This window comes from Scyliorhinus torazame, chromosome 31 (assembly GCF_047496885.1).
Source record: "Scyliorhinus torazame isolate Kashiwa2021f chromosome 31, sScyTor2.1, whole genome shotgun sequence".
Lineage (NCBI taxonomy): Eukaryota > Metazoa > Chordata > Chondrichthyes > Carcharhiniformes > Scyliorhinidae > Scyliorhinus > Scyliorhinus torazame.
This window is the reverse complement of record NC_092737.1, coordinates 2,834,101-2,850,475: the sequence shown is the minus strand read 5'-3', so window position 1 is coordinate 2,850,475 and position 16,375 is coordinate 2,834,101. Positions and strand designations below refer to the sequence as shown.

At 56.0% G+C, this 16,375-nt stretch overlaps 1 protein-coding gene across 1 annotated transcript in view; it reads right to left on the bottom strand.

The window, feature by feature from the left end:
• LOC140404549 (calmodulin-binding transcription activator 1-like) overlaps window positions 1–15,927 on the bottom strand; it is a 36,609-nt gene extending 20,682 nt beyond the window's left edge. The window contains 3 exon segments of the mRNA XM_072493152.1: window positions 703–774; window positions 13,427–13,562; window positions 15,875–15,927. Coding sequence (XP_072349253.1) covers window positions 703–774; window positions 13,427–13,562; window positions 15,875–15,927 — 261 coding nt within the window.
• Window positions 15,928–16,375: the final 448 nt, after the last annotated feature.

The following is a 16,375-nucleotide window of genomic DNA, read 5'->3' as shown; positions in this document are numbered from 1 at the left end:
GAGAGGTTCCACAACAAACATCAACTCGGAGGAGTCGTCATCGGGCACAGCTTAATACCAACATCAAATGGTTCACGTTAACACCATCACTCAGTCCAGTTATAAGCCAGAGGCCACCAAAGGAACAATGAACCAATTGAAAACAACAGCTGATTCTGGAAAGGCACAGAATGGACACTGAAGGGGGCTCTCCAGGGTGATATTGCGACAATATCCACGCATGCTTCTGGTTGGGAGGCGGTATAAAGTCATTTATAAAAACAGTTTCCTCTCATTATTTAGAACATAAACAGTCCCACCGAGCTGGGAGGAGTTTGACTTTGTCCATTCCTGAAGGAGAGTGTTTTGAAGATATATGTAATGTATCTTAACATAGAACATACAGTGCAGAAGGAGGCCATTCGGCCCATCGAGTCTGCACCGACCCACTCTCAGTTCCACCCTATCCCCGTAACCCAATAACCCCTCCTAACCCTTTTGGACACTAGGGGCAATTTATCACGGCCAATCCAACTAACCAGCACATCTTTGGACTGTGGGAGGAAACCGGAGCACCCGGAGGAAACCCACGCACACACGGGGAGGACGTGCAGACTCCGCACAGACAGTGACCCAGCGGGGAATCGAACCTGGGACCCTGGAGCTGTGAAGCCACAGTCCTATCCACTTGTGCTACCTTGCTGCCCTTCCATGGGATCTTACCTGCAGAAGCCAGTAGCACCTTCGGTGGAACGTTGGAATGATTGAAGAATGTACATAACAGCCATACAGACACTGTGGACACAAGGAAGCAAAAGGTCAGTCTGTCTCCTGCCAGTAAATGGTCCCAACAGTCCTGGTGGTCAAATCGGAAACACGTGGAACGGTTTTTATGAAGTCCTTTCCACCCCTTGCACACACAGTGCACGGGTTTATGGACGCAGGTCACATCAGTCCTGATCGCACTGAGGGAGGAGGGGGTAGAAATGGGATCCTCTCTCTTCCTGCATGTGGACGGGAATCCTGGGAGTCCCTGTGTCTCTATCTGGAGGTGACTGGGAGTCCCCGTGTCCCTATCTGGAGGTGACTGGGAGTCCCTGTGTCTCTGTGTCTCTATCTGGAGGTGACTGGGATTCCCTGTGTCTCTGTGTCTCTATCTGGAGGTGACTGGGAGTCCCTGAGTCTCTAGCTGGAGGTGACTGGGAGTCCCTGTGTCCCTATCTGGAGGTGACTGGGATTCCCTGTGTCTCTGTGTCTCTATCTGGAGGTGACTGGGATTCCCTGTGTCTCTGTGTCTCTATCTGGAGGTGACTGGGAGTCCCTGTGTCTCTATCTGGAGGTGACTGGGAGTCCCTGTGTCTCTGTGTCTCTATCTGGAGGTGACTGGGATTCCCTGTGTCTCTATCTGGAGGTGACTGGGATTCCCTGTGTCCCTATCTGGAGGTGACTGGGAGTCCCTGTGTCTCTATCTGGAGGTGACTGGGAGTCCCTGTGTCCCTGTGTCTCTATCTGGAGGTGACTGGGAGTCCGTGTGTCTCTATCTGGAGGTGACTGGGATTCCCTGTGTCCCTATCTGGAGGTGACTGGGATTCCCTGTGTCCCTATCTGGAGGTGACTGGGAGTCCCTGTGTCCCTATCTGGAGGTGATTGGGATTCCCTGTGTCCCTATCTGGAGGTGACTGGGATTCCCTGTGTCCCTATCTGGAGGTGACTGGGATTCCCTGTGTCCCTATCTGGAGGTGACTGGGAGTCCCTGTGTCCCTATCTGGAGGTGACTGGGAGCCCCTGTGTCTCTATCTGGAGGTGACTGGGTGTCTCTGTGTCTCTATCTGGAGGTGACTGGGAGTCCCTGTGTCTCCATGTCTCTATCTGGAGGTGACTGGGAGTCCCTGTGTCTCTATCTGGAGGTGACTGGGATTCCCTGTGTCCCTATCTGGAGGTGACTGGGATTCCCTGTGTCCCTATCTGGAGGTGACTGGGATTCCCTGTGTCCCTATCTGGAGGTGACTGGGAGTCCCTGTGTCCCTATCTGGAGGTGACTGGGAATCCCGGTGTCCCTATCTGGAGGTGACTGGGATTCCCCGTGTCTCTATCTGGAGGTGACTGGGAATCCCTGTGTCGCTATCTGGAGGTGACTGGGAGTCCCTGTGTCTCCGTGTCCCTATCTGGAGGTGACTGGGAGTCCCTGTGTCCCTATCTGGAGGTGACTGAGAGTCCCTGTGTCTCTATCTGGAGGTGACTGAGAGTCCCTGTGTCTCCATGTCCCTATCTGGAGGTGACTGGAAGTCCCTGTGTCCCTATCTGGAGGTGACTGGGAGTCCCTGTGTCCCTATCTGGAGGTGACTGGGAGTCCCTGTGTCCCTATCTGGAGGTGACTGGGAGCCCCCGTGTCTCTGTGTCTCTATCTGGAGGTGACTGGGAGCCCCTGTGTCTCTATCTGGAGGTGACTGGGAGCCCCCGTGTCTCTGTGTCTCTATCTGGAGGTGACTGGGAGCCCCTGTGTCCCTATCTGGAGGTGACTGGGAGTCCCTGTGTCCCTATCTGGAGGTGACTGGGAGTCCCTGTGCCTCCATGTCTCTATCTGGAGGTGACTTTCCACCCCTTGCACACACAGTGCACGGGTTTATGGACGCAGGTCACATCAGTCCAGATCGCACTGAGGGAGGAGGGGGTAGAAATGGGATCCTCTCTCTTCCTGCATGTGGACGGGAATCCAGGGAGTCCCTGTGTCTCTATCTGGAGGTGACTGGGAGTCCCTGTGTCTCTATCTGGAGGTGACTGAGAGTCCCTGTGTCTCCATGTCCCTATCTGGAGGTGACTGGGAGTCCCTGTGTCTCCATGTCTCTATCTGGAGGTGTCTGGGAGTCCCTGTGTCCCTATCTGGAGGTGACTGGGATTCCCTGTGTCCCTATCTGGAGGTGACTGGGAGTCCCTGTGTCTCCATGTCTCTATCTGGAGGTGACTGGGAGTCCCTGTGTCTCTATCTGGAGGTGACTGGAAGTCCCTGTGTCTCCATGTCTCTATCTGGAGGTGTCTGGGAGTCCCTGTGTCCCTATCTGGAGGTGACTGGGATTCCCTGTGTCCCTATCTGGAGGTGACTGGGAGTCCCTGTGTCTCCATGTCTCTATCTGGAGGTGACTGGGAGTCCCTGTGTCTCTATCTGGAGGTGACTGGGATTCCCTGTGTCTCTGTGTCTCTATCTGGAGGTGACTGGGAGTCCCTGTGTCTCTATCTGGAGGTGACTGGGATTCCCTGTGTCTCTATCTGGAGGTGACTGGGAGTCCCTGTGTCCCTATCTGGAGGTGACTGGGTGCCCCTGTGTCTCCATGTCCCTATCTGGAGGTGACTGGGAGTCCCTGTGTCTCTATCTGGAGGTGACTGGAAGTCCCTGTGTCCCTATCTGGAGGTGACTGGGAGTCCCTGTGTCTCCATGTCCCTGTCTGGAGGTGATTGGGAGTCCCTGTGTCCCTATCTGGAGGTGACTGGAAGTCCCTGTGTCTCTGTGTCTCTATCTGGAGGTGACTGGGAGTCCCTGTGTCCCTATCTGGAGGTGACTGGGAGTCCCTGTGTCTCCATGTCCCTGTCTGGAGGTGATTGGGAGTCCCTGTGTCCCTATCTGGAGGTGACTGGAAGTCCCTGTGTCCCTGTGTCCCTATCTGGAGGTGACTGGGAGTCCCTGTGTCCCTATCTGGAGGTGACTGGGAGTCCCTGTGTCTCTATGTCTCTATCTGGAGGTGACTGGGAGTCCCTGTGTCTCTATGTCTCTATCTGGAGGTGACTGGGAGTCCCTGTGTCTCTATGTCTCTATCTGGAGGTGACTGGGAGTCCCTGTGTCCCTATCTGGAGGTGACTGGGAGTCCCTGTGTCCCTATCTGGAGGTGACTGGGAGTCCCTGTGTCTCCGTGTCCCTATCTGGAGGTGACTGGGAGTCCCTGTGTCCCTATCTGGAGGTGACTGGGAGCCCCTGTGTCTCTGTGTCTCTATCTGGAGGTGACTGGGAGTCCCTGTGTCTCTATCTGGAGGTGACTGGGAGCCCTGTGTCTCTATCTGGAGGTGACTGGGAGTCCGTGTGTCTGTATCTGGAGGTGACTGGGATTCCCTGTGTCCCTATCTGGAGGTGACTGGGATTCCCTGTGTCCCTATCTGGAGGTGACTGGGAGTCCCTGTGTCCCTATCTGGAGGTGACTGGGAGTCCGTGTGTCTGTATCTGGAGGTGACTGGGATTCCCTGTGTCCCTATCTGGAGGTGACTGGGATTCCCTGTGTCCCTATCTGGAGGTGACTGGGAATCCCTGTGTCTCTGTGTCCCTATCTGGAGGTGACTGGGAGTTTGTGTGTCCCCATCTGGAGGTGACTGGAAGTCCCTGTGTCTCTGTGTCCCTATCTGGAGGTGACTGGGAGTCCCTGTGTCCCTATCTGGAGGTGACTGGGAGTCCCTGTGTCCCTGTGTCTCTATCTGGAGGTGACTGGGAGTCCCTGGGTCCCTATCTGGAGGTGACTGGGAGTCCCTGTGTCCCTAACTGGAGGTGACTGGGAGTCCCTGTGCCTCAGTGTCTCTATCTGGAGGTGACTGGGAGTCCCTGTGTCCCTGTGTCTCTATCTGGAGGTGACTGGGATTCCCTGTGTCTGTATCTGGAGGTGACTGGGAGTCCCTGTGTCTCTATCTGGAGGTGACTGGGAGTCCCTGTGTCTCCGTGTCTCTATCTGGAGGTGACTGGGTGTCTCCGTGTCCCTATCTGGAGGTGACTGGGCGTCTCCGTGTCCCTATCTGGAGGTGACTGGGCGTCTCCGTGTCTCTGTGTCCCTATCTGGAGGTGACTGGGAGTCCCTGTGTCTCCGTGTCCCTATCTGGAGGTGATTGGGAGTCCCTGTGCCTCAGTGTCTCTATCTGGAGGTGACTGGGAGTCCCTGTGTCCCTGTGTCTCTATCTGGAGGTGACTGGGATTCCCTGTGTCTGTATCTGGAGGTGACTGGGAGTCCCTGTGTCTCTATCTGGAGGTGACTGGGAGTCCCTGTGTCTCCGTGTCTCTATCTGGAGGTGACTGGGTGTCTCCGTGTCCCTATCTGGAGGTGACTGGGCGTCTCCGTGTCTCTGTGTCCCTATCTGGAGGTGACTGGGAGTCCCTGTGTCCCTATCTGGAGGTGACTGGGAGTCCCTGTGTCTCCGTGTCTCTATCTGGAGGTGACTGGGTGTCTCCGTGTCTCCGTGTCCCTATCTGGAGGTGACTGGGAGTCCCTGTGCCTCTATGTCTCTATCTGGAGGTGACTGGGAGTCCCTGTGTCCCTATCTGGAGGTGACTGGGCGTCTCCGTGTCCCTATCTGGAGGTGACTGGGAGTCCCTGTGCCTCCATGTCTCTATCTGGAGGTGACTTTCCACCCCTTGCACACACAGTGCACGGGTTTATGGACGCAGGTCACATCAGTCCTGATCGCACTGAGGGAGGAGGGGGTAGAAATGGGATCCTCTCTCTTCCTGCATGTGGACGGGAATCCAGGGAGTCCCTGTGTCTCTATCTGGAGGTGACTGGGATTCCCTGTGTCTCTGTGTCCCTATCTGGAGGTGACTGGAAGTCCCTGTGTCTCTATCTGGAGGTGACTGGGAGTCCCTGTGTCTGTATCTGGAGGTGACTGGGAGTCCCTGTGTCTGTATCTGGAGGTGACTGGGATTCCCTGTGTCTGTATCTGGAGGTAACTGGGATTCCCTGTGTCTCTATCTGGAGGTGACTGGGAGTCCCTGTGTCCCTATCTGGAGGTGACTGGGAATCCCTGTGTCCCTATCTGGAGGTGACTGGTAGTCCCTGTATCCCCATCTGGAGGTGACTGGGAGACCCTGTGTCCCCATCTGGAGGTGACTGGGAGTCCCTGTGTCCCCATCTGGAGGTGATTGGGAGTCCCCGTGTGTCCCTATCACTATCTGGAGGTGACTGGGAGTCCCTGTGTCCCTATCTGGAGGTGACTGGGAGCCCCTGTGTCTCTATGTGGAGGTGACTGGGAGTCCCTGTGTCCCTATCTGGAGGTGACTGGGAGTCCCCGTGTCTCTATGTGGAGGTGACTGGGAGTCCCTGTGTCCCTATCTGGAGGTGACTGGGAGTCCCTGTGTCCCTATCTGGAGGTGACTGGGTGCCCCTGTGTCCCTATCTGGAGGTGACTGGGATTCCCTGTGTCCCTATCTGGAGGTGACTGGGAGTCCCTGTGTCCCTATCTGGAGGTGACTGGGAGTCCCTGTGTCCCTATCTGGAGGTGACTGGGTGCCTCAGTGTCTCTATCTGGAGGTGACTGGGATTCCCTGTGTCCCTATCTGGAGGTGACTGGGAGACCCTGTGTCTCTATCTGGAGGTGACTGGGATTCCCTGTGTCTCTATCTGGAGGTGACTGGGATTCCCTGTGTCTCTATCTGGAGGTGACTGGGAGTCCCTGTGTCCCTATCTGGAGGTGACTGGGAGCCCCTGTGTCTCTATCTGGAGGTGACTGGGAGTCCCTGTGTCCCTATCTGGAGGTGACTGGGAGCCCCTGTGTCTCTATCTGGAGGTGACTGGGATTCCCTGTGTCCCTATCTGGAGGTGACTGGGAGTCCCTGTGTCCCTATCTGGAGGTGACTGGGAGCCCCTGTTTCCCTATCTGGAGGTGACTGGGATTCCCTGTGTCCCTATCTGGAGGTGACTGGGAGTCCCTGTGTCCCTATCTGGAGGTGACTGGGAGCCCCTGTGTCCCTATCTGGAGGTGACTGGGAGCCCCTGTGTCTCTATCTGGAGGTGACTGGGATTCCCTGTGTCCCTATTTGGAGGTGACTGGGAGCCCCTGTGTCTCTATCTGGAGGTGACTGGGAGCCCCTGTGTCCCTATCTGGAGGTGACTGGGATTCCCTGTGTCCCTATCTGGAGGTGACTGGGAGTCCCTGTGTCTCTGTGTCCCTATCTGGAGGTGACTGGGAGCCCCTGTGTCCCTATCTGGAGGTGACTGGGAGTCCCCGTGTCTCTGTGTCCCTATCTGGAGGTGACTGGGAGTTTGTGTGTCCCTATCTGGAGGTGACTGGGAGCCCCTGTGTCTCTATCTGGAGGTGACTGGGAGCCCCTGTGTCCCTATCTGGAGGTGACTGGGAGTCCCCGTGTCTCTGTGTCCCTATCTGGAGGTGACTGGGAGTTTGTGTGTCCCTATCTGGAGGTGACTGGGAGTCCCTGTGTCTCTATCTGGAGGTGACTGGGAGTCCCTGTGTCCCTATCTGGAGGTGACTGGGAGTCCCTGTGTCTCTATCTGGAGGTGACTGGGATTCCCTGTGTCTCTATCTGGAGGTGACTGGGAGTCCCTGTGTCTCTATCTGGAGGTGACTGGGATTCCCTGTGTCTCTGTGTCTCTATCTGGAGGTGACTGGGATTCCCTGTGTCTCTATCTGGAGGTGACTGGGAGTTTGTGTGTCCCTATCTGGAGGTGACTGGGAGTCCCTGTGTCTCTGTGTCCCTATCTGGAGGTGACTGGGAGCCCCTGTGTCCCTATCTGGAGGTGACTGGGAGTCCCTGTGTCCCTATCTGGAGGTGACTGGGAGTCCCTGTGTCTCCATGTCTCTATCTGGAGGTGACTGGGAGCCCCTGTGTCTCTATCTGGAGGTGACTGGGAGTCCCTGTGTCTCTATCTGGAGGTGACTGGGAGCCCCCGTGTCTCTGTGTCTCTATCTGGAGGTGACTGGGATTCCCTGTGTCTCTATCTGGAGGTGACTGGGATTCCCTGTGTCCCTATCTGGAGGTGACTGGGATTCCCTGTGTCTCTATCTGGAGGTGACTGGGAGTCCCTGTGTCCCTATCTGGAGGTGACTGGGAGTTTGTGTGTCCCTATCTGGAGGTGACTGGGATTCCCTGTGTCTCTATCTGGAGGTGACTGGGATTCCCGGTGTCTCTATCTGGAGGTGACTGGGAGTCCCTGTGTCCCTATCTGGAGGTGACTGGGAGTCCCTGTGTCCCTGTGTCTCTATCTGGAGGTGACTGGGATTCCCTGTGTCTCTATCTGGAGGTGACTGGGAGTCCCTGTGTCTCTATCTGGAGGTGACTGGGATTCCCTGTGTCTCTATCTGGAGGTGACTGGGAGTCCCTGTGTCCCTGTGTCTCTATCTGGAGGTGACTGGGATTCCCTGTGTCTCTATCTGGAGGTGACTGGGATTCCCTGTGTCTCTATCTGGAGGTGACTGGGAGTCCCTGTGTCTTATCTGGAGGTGACTGGGAGTCCCTGTGTCTCCGTGTCTCTATCTGGAGGTGACTGGGAGTCCCTGTGTCTCCGTGTCTCTATCTGGAGGTGACTGGGCGTCTCCGTGTCTCTGTGTCCCTATCTGGAGGTGACTGGGAGTCCCTGTGCCTCCATGTCTCTATCTGGAGGTGACTTTCCACCCCTTGCACACACAGTGCACGGGTTTATGGACGCAGGTCACATCAGTCCTGATCGCACTGAGGGAGGAGGGGGTAGAAATGGGATCCTCTCTCTTCCTGCATGTGGACGGGAATCCAGGGAGTCCCTGTGTCCCTATCTGGAGGTGACTGGAAGTCCCTGTGTCTGTATCTGGAGGTGACTGGGAGTCCCTGTGTCTGTATCTGGAGGTGACTGGGATTCCCTGTGTCTGTATCTGGAGGTAACTGGGATTCCCTGTGTCTCTATCTGGAGGTGACTGGGAGTCCCTGTGTCCCTATCTGGAGGTGACTGGGAATCCCTGTGTCCCTATCTGGAGGTGACTGGGAGTCCCTGTATCCCCATCTGGAGGTGACTGGGAGACCCTGTGTCCCCATCTGGAGGTGACTGGGAGTCCCTGTGTCCCCATCTGGAGGTGATTGGGAGTCCCCGTGTGTCCCTATCACTATCTGGAGGTGACTGGGAGTCCCTGTGTCCCTATCTGGAGGTGACTGGGAGCCCCTGTGTCTCTATGTGGAGGTGACTGGGAGCCCCTGTGTCTCTATCTGGAGGTGACTGGGAGTCCCTGTGTCCCTATCTGGAGGTGACTGGGATTCCCTGTGTCCCTATCTGGAGGTGACTGGGATTCCCTGTGTCCCTATCTGGAGGTGACTGGGATTCCCTGTGTCCCTATCTGGAGGTGACTGGGAGTCCCTGTGTCCCTATCTGGAGGTGACTGGGAGTCCCCGTGTCTCTATGTGGAGGTGACTGGGAGTCCCTGTGTCCCTATCTGGAGGTGACTGGGAGTCCCTGTGTCCCTATCTGGAGGTGACTGGGTGCCCCTGTGTCCCTATCTGGAGGTGACTGGGATTCCCTGTGTCCCTATCTGGAGGTGACTGGGAGTCCCTGTGTCCCTATCTGGAGGTGACTGGGAGTCCCTGTGTCCCTATCTGGAGGTGACTGGGTGCCTCAGTGTCTCTATCTGGAGGTGACTGGGATTCCCTGTGTCCCTATCTGGAGGTGACTGGGAGACCCTGTGTCTCTATCTGGAGGTGACTGGGATTCCCCGTGTCTCTATCTGGAGGTGACTGGGATTCCCTGTGTCTCTATCTGGAGGTGACTGGGAGTCCCTGTGTCCCTATCTGGAGGTGACTGGGAGCCCCTGTGTCTCTATCTGGAGGTGACTGGGAGTCCCTGTGTCCCTATCTGGAGGTGACTGGGAGCCCCTGTGTCTCTATCTGGAGGTGACTGGGATTCCCTGTGTCCCTATCTGGAGGTGACTGGGAGTCCCTGTGTCCCTATCTGGAGGTGACTGGGAGCCCCTGTGTCCCTATCTGGAGGTGACTGGGATTCCCTGTGTCCCTATCTGGAGGTGACTGGGAGTCCCTGTGTCCCTATCTGGAGGTGACTGGGAGCCCCTGTGTCCCTATCTGGAGGTGACTGGGAGCCCCTGTGTCTCTATCTGGAGGTGACTGGGATTCCCTGTGTCCCTATCTGGAGGTGACTGGGAGTCCCTGTGTCCCTATCTGGAGGTGACTGGGAGCCCCTGTGTCCCTATCTGGAGGTGACTGGGATTCCCTGTGTCCCTATCTGGAGGTGACTGGGATTCCCTGTGTCCCTATCTGGAGGTGACTGGGAGTCCCTGTGTCTCTGTGTCCCTATCTGGAGGTGACTGGGAGCCCCTGTGTCCCTATCTGGAGGTGACTGGGAGCCCCTGTGTCCCTATCTGGAGGTGACTGGGAGTCCCTGTGTCTCTATCTGGAGGTGACTGGGAGTTTGTGTGTCCCTATCTGGAGGTGACTGGGAGCCCCTGTGTCTCTATCTGGAGGTGACTGGGAGCCCCTGTGTCCCTATCTGGAGGTGACTGGGAGTCCCCGTGTCTCTGTGTCCCTATCTGGAGGTGACTGGGAGTTTGTGTGTCCCTATCTGGAGGTGACTGGGAGTCGCTGTGTCTCTATCTGGAGGTGACTGGGAGTCCCTGTGTCCCTATCTGGAGGTGACTGGGAGTCCCTGTGTCTCTATCTGGAGGTGACTGGGATTCCCTGTGTCTCTATCTGGAGGTGACTGGGAGTCCCTGTGTCTCTATCTGGAGGTGACTGGGATTCCCTGTGTCTCTGTGTCTCTATCTGGAGGTGACTGGGATTCCCTGTGTCTCTGTGTCTCTATCTGGAGGTGACTGGGATTCCCTGTGTCTCTATCTGGAGGTGACTGGGAGTTTGTGTGTCCCTATCTGGAGGTGACTGGGAGTCCCTGTGTCTCTGTGTCCCTATCTGGAGGTGACTGGGAGCCCCTGTGTCCCTATCTGGAGGTGACTGGGAGTCCCTGTGTCCCTATCTGGAGGTGACTGGGAGTCCCTGTGTCTCCATGTCTCTATCTGGAGGTGACTGGGAGCCCCTGTGTCTCTATCTGGAGGTGACTGGGAGTCCCTGTGTCTCTATCTGGAGGTGACTGGGAGCCCCCGTGTCTCTGTGTCTCTATCTGGAGGTGACTGGGATTCCCTGTGTCTCTATCTGGAGGTGACTGGGATTCCCTGTGTCCCTATCTGGAGGTGACTGGGATTCCCTGTGTCTCTATCTGGAGGTGACTGGGAGTCCCTGTGTCCCTATCTGGAGGTGACTGGGAGTTTGTGTGTCCCTATCTGGAGGTGACTGGGATTCCCTGTGTCTCTATCTGGAGGTGACTGGGATTCCCGGTGTCTCTATCTGGTGGTGACTGGGAGTCCCTGTGTCCCTATCTGGAGGTGACTGGGAGTCCCTGTGTCCCTGTGTCTCTATCTGGAGGTGACTGGGATTCCCTGTGTCTCTATCTGGAGGTGACTGGGATTCCCTGTGTCTCTATCTGGAGGTGACTGGGAGTCCCTGTGTCTCTATCTGGAGGTGACTGGGATTCCGTGTGTCTCTGTGTCTCTATCTGGAGGTGACTGGGATTCCCTGTGTCTCTATCTGGAGGTGACTGGGAGTCCCTGTGTCCCTATCTGGAGGTGACTGGGAGTCCCTGTGTCTCTATCTGGAGGTGACTGGGAGCCCCCGTGTCTCTGTGTCTCTATCTGGAGGTGACTGGGATTCCCTGTGTCTCTGTGTCTCTATCTGGAGGTGACTGGGAGTCCCTGTGTCTCTATCTGGAGGTGACTGGGAGTCCCTGTGTCTCTATCTGGAGGTGACTGGGAGTCCCTGTGTCCCTATCTGGAGGTGATTGGGAGTCCCCGTGTCTCTATCTGGAGGTGACTGGGATTCCCTGTGTCTCTATCTGGAGGTGACTGGGAGTCCCTGTGTCTCTATCTGGAGGTGACTGGGATTCCCTGTGTCCCTATCTGGAGGTGACTGGGAGCCCCTGTGTCCCTATCTGGAGGTGACTGGGAGTCCCTGTGTCCCTATCTGGAGGTGATTGGGAGTCCCCGTGTCTCTATCTGGAGGTGACTGGGATTCCCCGTGTCCCTATCTGGAGGTGACTGGGAGTCCCTGTGTCTCCGCGTCTCTACCTTCAGCTAATGGAATGTTGTTTGGATTAAGGGGATTCCCTGTGGAGTTAATTAGGTTTCAGCTTGGCAATTGATGTAATTACTGGGAGGAGCCACGTTACCAGGCATTTTTCAAAAGCAGTGTTAGTTAAGTTTTAGCTGAAGATGTGAGCAGAAGTCAGTTCAGTTAAAAGATATGTCTGTAGCGAGATTAGCATTATCTTTCCAGGCAGTTCAGAGGAGTGCGATTGGAAGGTGAGCTGGAGAAATACAGTCGGGGTTACTGCTTAGTTCTGTCAGGATTCGATCTTTTCTTTAAAGCCGCTTAAACCAATCTCTCTTTCTCAAAGTACAGTATCCCGACAGCTCTCTGAAGCCGGTATTCGTGAGGGCCAACAGTGTTCTGAGAGTAGAATATTTTTTTGGTTTGAGTGGGAGTAAAGATAGCAGTTAAGGGTTATCGTGTCACCGTATCGATTATCATTGTTTCAGGAGTAATTGTCAACTATTTCCTTGTGTGATGTTAATACTGTGTCAGGAATAAAGTTTGTTTCATATATCATCTCCCTATTTTGTGTGAAATCTCTCCTGGACGAGGAATCCTTTCCTCACTCTCTTTACAAAATTAAAATAAAATATTGGGGTTTCTGTCCCGTACCCCAGCCACTGGTGGGGTGTAGTCTGGGATGGTAATACTGTCAACATCCTGGGGGTTACCATTGATCAGAAACTGAACTGGACCCGGCCACATTAATACTGTGGCTACCAGGGCAGGTCAGAGGCTGGGAATCCTGCAGAGAGTAACTCACCTCCTGACCCCCCAAAGCCTGTCCACCATCGACAAGGCACAAGTCAGGAGTGTGATGGAATACTCTCCACTTGCCTGGATGAGCGCAGCTCCAACAACACTCAAGAAGCTCGACACCATTCAGGACAAAGCAGCCCCGCTTGATTGGCACCCCTTCCACAAACATTCACTCCCTCCACCACCGACGCACAGTGCCAGCCGTGTGTACCATCTACAAGATGCACGGCAGCGACTCACCGAGGTTCCTGAGGCAGCACCTTCCAAACCCACGGCCTCTACCATCTAGAAGGACAAGAGCAGCAGATACCTGGGAACCCCACCGGAGGTTCCCCTCCGAGTCACTCCCCACCCCGACTGGGAAATATATCGGCCGTTCCTTCACTGTCGCTGGGGCAACAACATCCTGGAACTCCCTCCCTAACAGCACAGTGGGTGGACCTGCACCTCAGGGACTGCAGGGGCTCAAGATGGCGACTCACCCACCACCTGCTGAAGGGGCAATTAGGGATGGACAATAAATGCTGGGCCTGGCCAACGGCACCCACATCCCGGGAATGAATAAAACACACACTGGCTCCTCAGCGTAACCCAGGGGAGGAAAGGATTGGAAGAGGACCGTGTCAACAAGCAGCTCTGCTGATGGTAGATCCTCACTGACTGCATATACTCACCACTAGCGACTCGGGGGCAATGGGGGACACATCAGATTTGTCAGCGATGTTCTCGTCCCCTCAATGCATCAGACCTGTACCCCCCCACCCCCCCCCCCTCCCAAGTGGCTCCGCCCAACAACGTTCCGCTGGCATTTCCACCCACCTCCATCCCTTGAACTTTCAATTTCATGTGATCCTCTCTGGTTGTTTTCCCGTCCTTCCGTTTCTTCCAACAGTAACCGTCTTTCCGATATTTCACCTTCTTCCTGTTGTACAGGATGATCGAGCCGTTTACTGGCCTGGGCAAAGATATTGAAACGGTAAGGAGCCGGGCTTCACACAATTTTTTAAAAATATTTTTTTATTCGGTTTTTAACATTTTACACAGAAAACAATGCAGAGCAACAGAACCATCCGCACCCCCCCCCCCCCCCCCACCCCCACCCCCCCACCAAACAACACCTTGGCCGCACTGAGGTCCAAGGCTAAGATACTGATCTCCACCCCAACAGGGCCCACCTGTGAGCGATCAGCGAGGCAAAGGCTAAAATATTTCCACCCCCCACCCCCCAGCAAGTCCAACACCCCAAATCCACGTGCAGGCCCCAAATCCACGTGCAGGCCCCAAATCCACGTGCAGGCCCCAAATCCACGTGCAGGCCCCAAATCCACGTGCAGGCCCCAAATCCACGTGCAGGCCCCAAATCCACGTGCAGGCCCCAAATCCACGTGCAGGATCGCCGACACGGTGCGGAAGGACGACCCCCAGAATTTCCCCAACTTTGGGCAGGACCAGAACATATGGGCGGGATTGTCCAGACTCCTCCCACACTGCTCGCCAGTGTCCCCCACCCCCCTCAAACAGCAGGCCCACCCCCACCCCCCCAAACAGCAGGCCCACTCCCACCCCCTCAAACAGCAGGCCCACCCCTACCCCCTCAAACAGCAGGCCCACCCCCACCCCCTCAAACAGCAGGCCCACCCCCACCCTCTCAAACAGCAGGCCCACCCCCACCCCCTCAAACAGCAGGCCCACCCCCACCCCCTCAAACAGCAGGCCCACCCCCACCCCCTCAAACAGCAGGCCCACCCCCACCCCCTCAAACAGCAGGCCCACCCCCACCCCCTCAAACAGCAGGCCCATCCTCGACCCACCTCATCAGGTGCACCCTTTGCGCCACTTGCAACTGTATTTTTTTTTTTTTTTTAAATAGTACCCGAGTAAGAGTACCCGATTCATTTTACTTCCAATTAAGGGGCACTTTAGCGTGGCCAATCCACCTACACATCTTTAGGTTGTGGGGGTGAGACCCACGCAAACACGGGGAGAATGTGCAAACTCCACACGGACAGTGACCCAGAGCCGGGATCGAACCTGGGACCTCGGCGCCGTGAGGCAGCAGTGCTAACCACTGCGCCGCCGTGCTGCCCTTACTTGTAACTGTATCAACACCAGCCTCACACACGAGGTTGAGGGATTCACCCTCCGCAACACCTTTCACACAAAGCTAGCTCGGAGATGAGGCTGTACATTTAGCACAGACACAACAGAACACAGACATTCCCCCCCAGCAGAAGTAATGCTGTGATATCCCCCCACGGCAAACCCCAGTATCTGCACTTGGATTTTAAGTAACATCGGTATCATTCAGCTTGCCCGTGCAGAGTAGCTGCCCTGACCCCGGGAGCAGGGGAAACACATCGGTATCATTCAGCTCGCCCGTGCAGGGTAGCTGGGCTGACCCCGGGAGCAGGGGAAACACATCGGTATCATTCAGCTCGCCCGTGCAGGGTAGCTGGGCTGACCCCGGGAGCAGGGGAAACACTCCAATGGGCTTCTGTCACTACTTTAGGCCGATGAACGGAAGGAGCCCAGGGTTCGCGGTCCAGATCATTAACCCCTGCCCCTGCCCAGTCGCCCGTTTGTCTAGTCCCACAACCCAACACAAGTCACTTAAACCGGACCGACATCACAAGGCTGGATTCACCCGGCGGTGACCTGGCCCCTGTGGAATCTTGCTGTGCAGACGTTGGCTGCCACGTTCCTCTGCACTGGCACCGTGACTACGCTCCAATTCACTGGTGCAGCGCAGTTTGGTGTTTTTAAAAATCCATTCAGAGGGTGGGCTGGACCAGCATTTATTGCCCACTGAGGTGGCACGGCGGCACAGTGGTTAGCACTGTGGCTTCACAGCTCCAGGGTCCCGGGTTAGATTCCCGGTTCGGGTCACTGTCTGTGCGGAGTCTGCACGTTCTCCCCGTGTCCACGTGCTCCGACTCCCTCCCACAAGCCCTGAAAGACGTGCCGTTCGGTGAACCGGACATCCTGAATTCTCCCTCTGTGACCCGAACAGGTGCCGGAATAGGGGGCTAGGGGCTTTTCACAGCGACTTCATTGCAGCGTTAATGTAAGTCTACTTGTTTAAGTCACACCTAGGCCAGACCGGGTAAGGACGGCAGATTTCCTCCTCAAAAGGGGCATTAGTGTACCAGATGGGTTTTTACAACAATCGACAATTGGTTTCATGGTCATTGTTAGACATTTAATTCCAGGTCTTTATTGAATTAATCTTCCATGGTGCGATTCGAACCCAAATTCCCAGAGCATTACCCTGGGTCTCTGGACTGATAGTTCAGCGACAATCCAACTACAGCACCTTGCATTATGTGACAGGTCTTCGGTGACCATGAGGTTGTATCGCAGAGCAAGACTCCACTGCCAGATAGAGAGGGGGGTGAGTGGGGCAAGTCCACATGGCCAGATAGAGAGGGGGGTAAGTGGGGCAAGTCCACACGGCCAGATAGAGAGGGGGGTGAGTGGGGCAAGTCCACACGGCCAGATAGAGAGGGGGGTGAGTGGGGCAAGTCCACACGGCCAGATAGAGAGGGGGGTGAGTGGGGCAAGTCCACACGGCCAGATAGAGAGGGGGGTGAGTGGGGGAAGTCCACACTGCCAGATAGAGAGGGGGGGTGAGTGGGACAAGTCCACACTGCCAGATAGAGAGGGGGGGTGAGTGGGGCAAGTCCACACGGCCAGATAGAGAGGGGGGTGAGTGGGGCAAGTCCACATGGCCAGATAGAGAGGGGGGTGAGTGGGGCAAGTCCACACGGC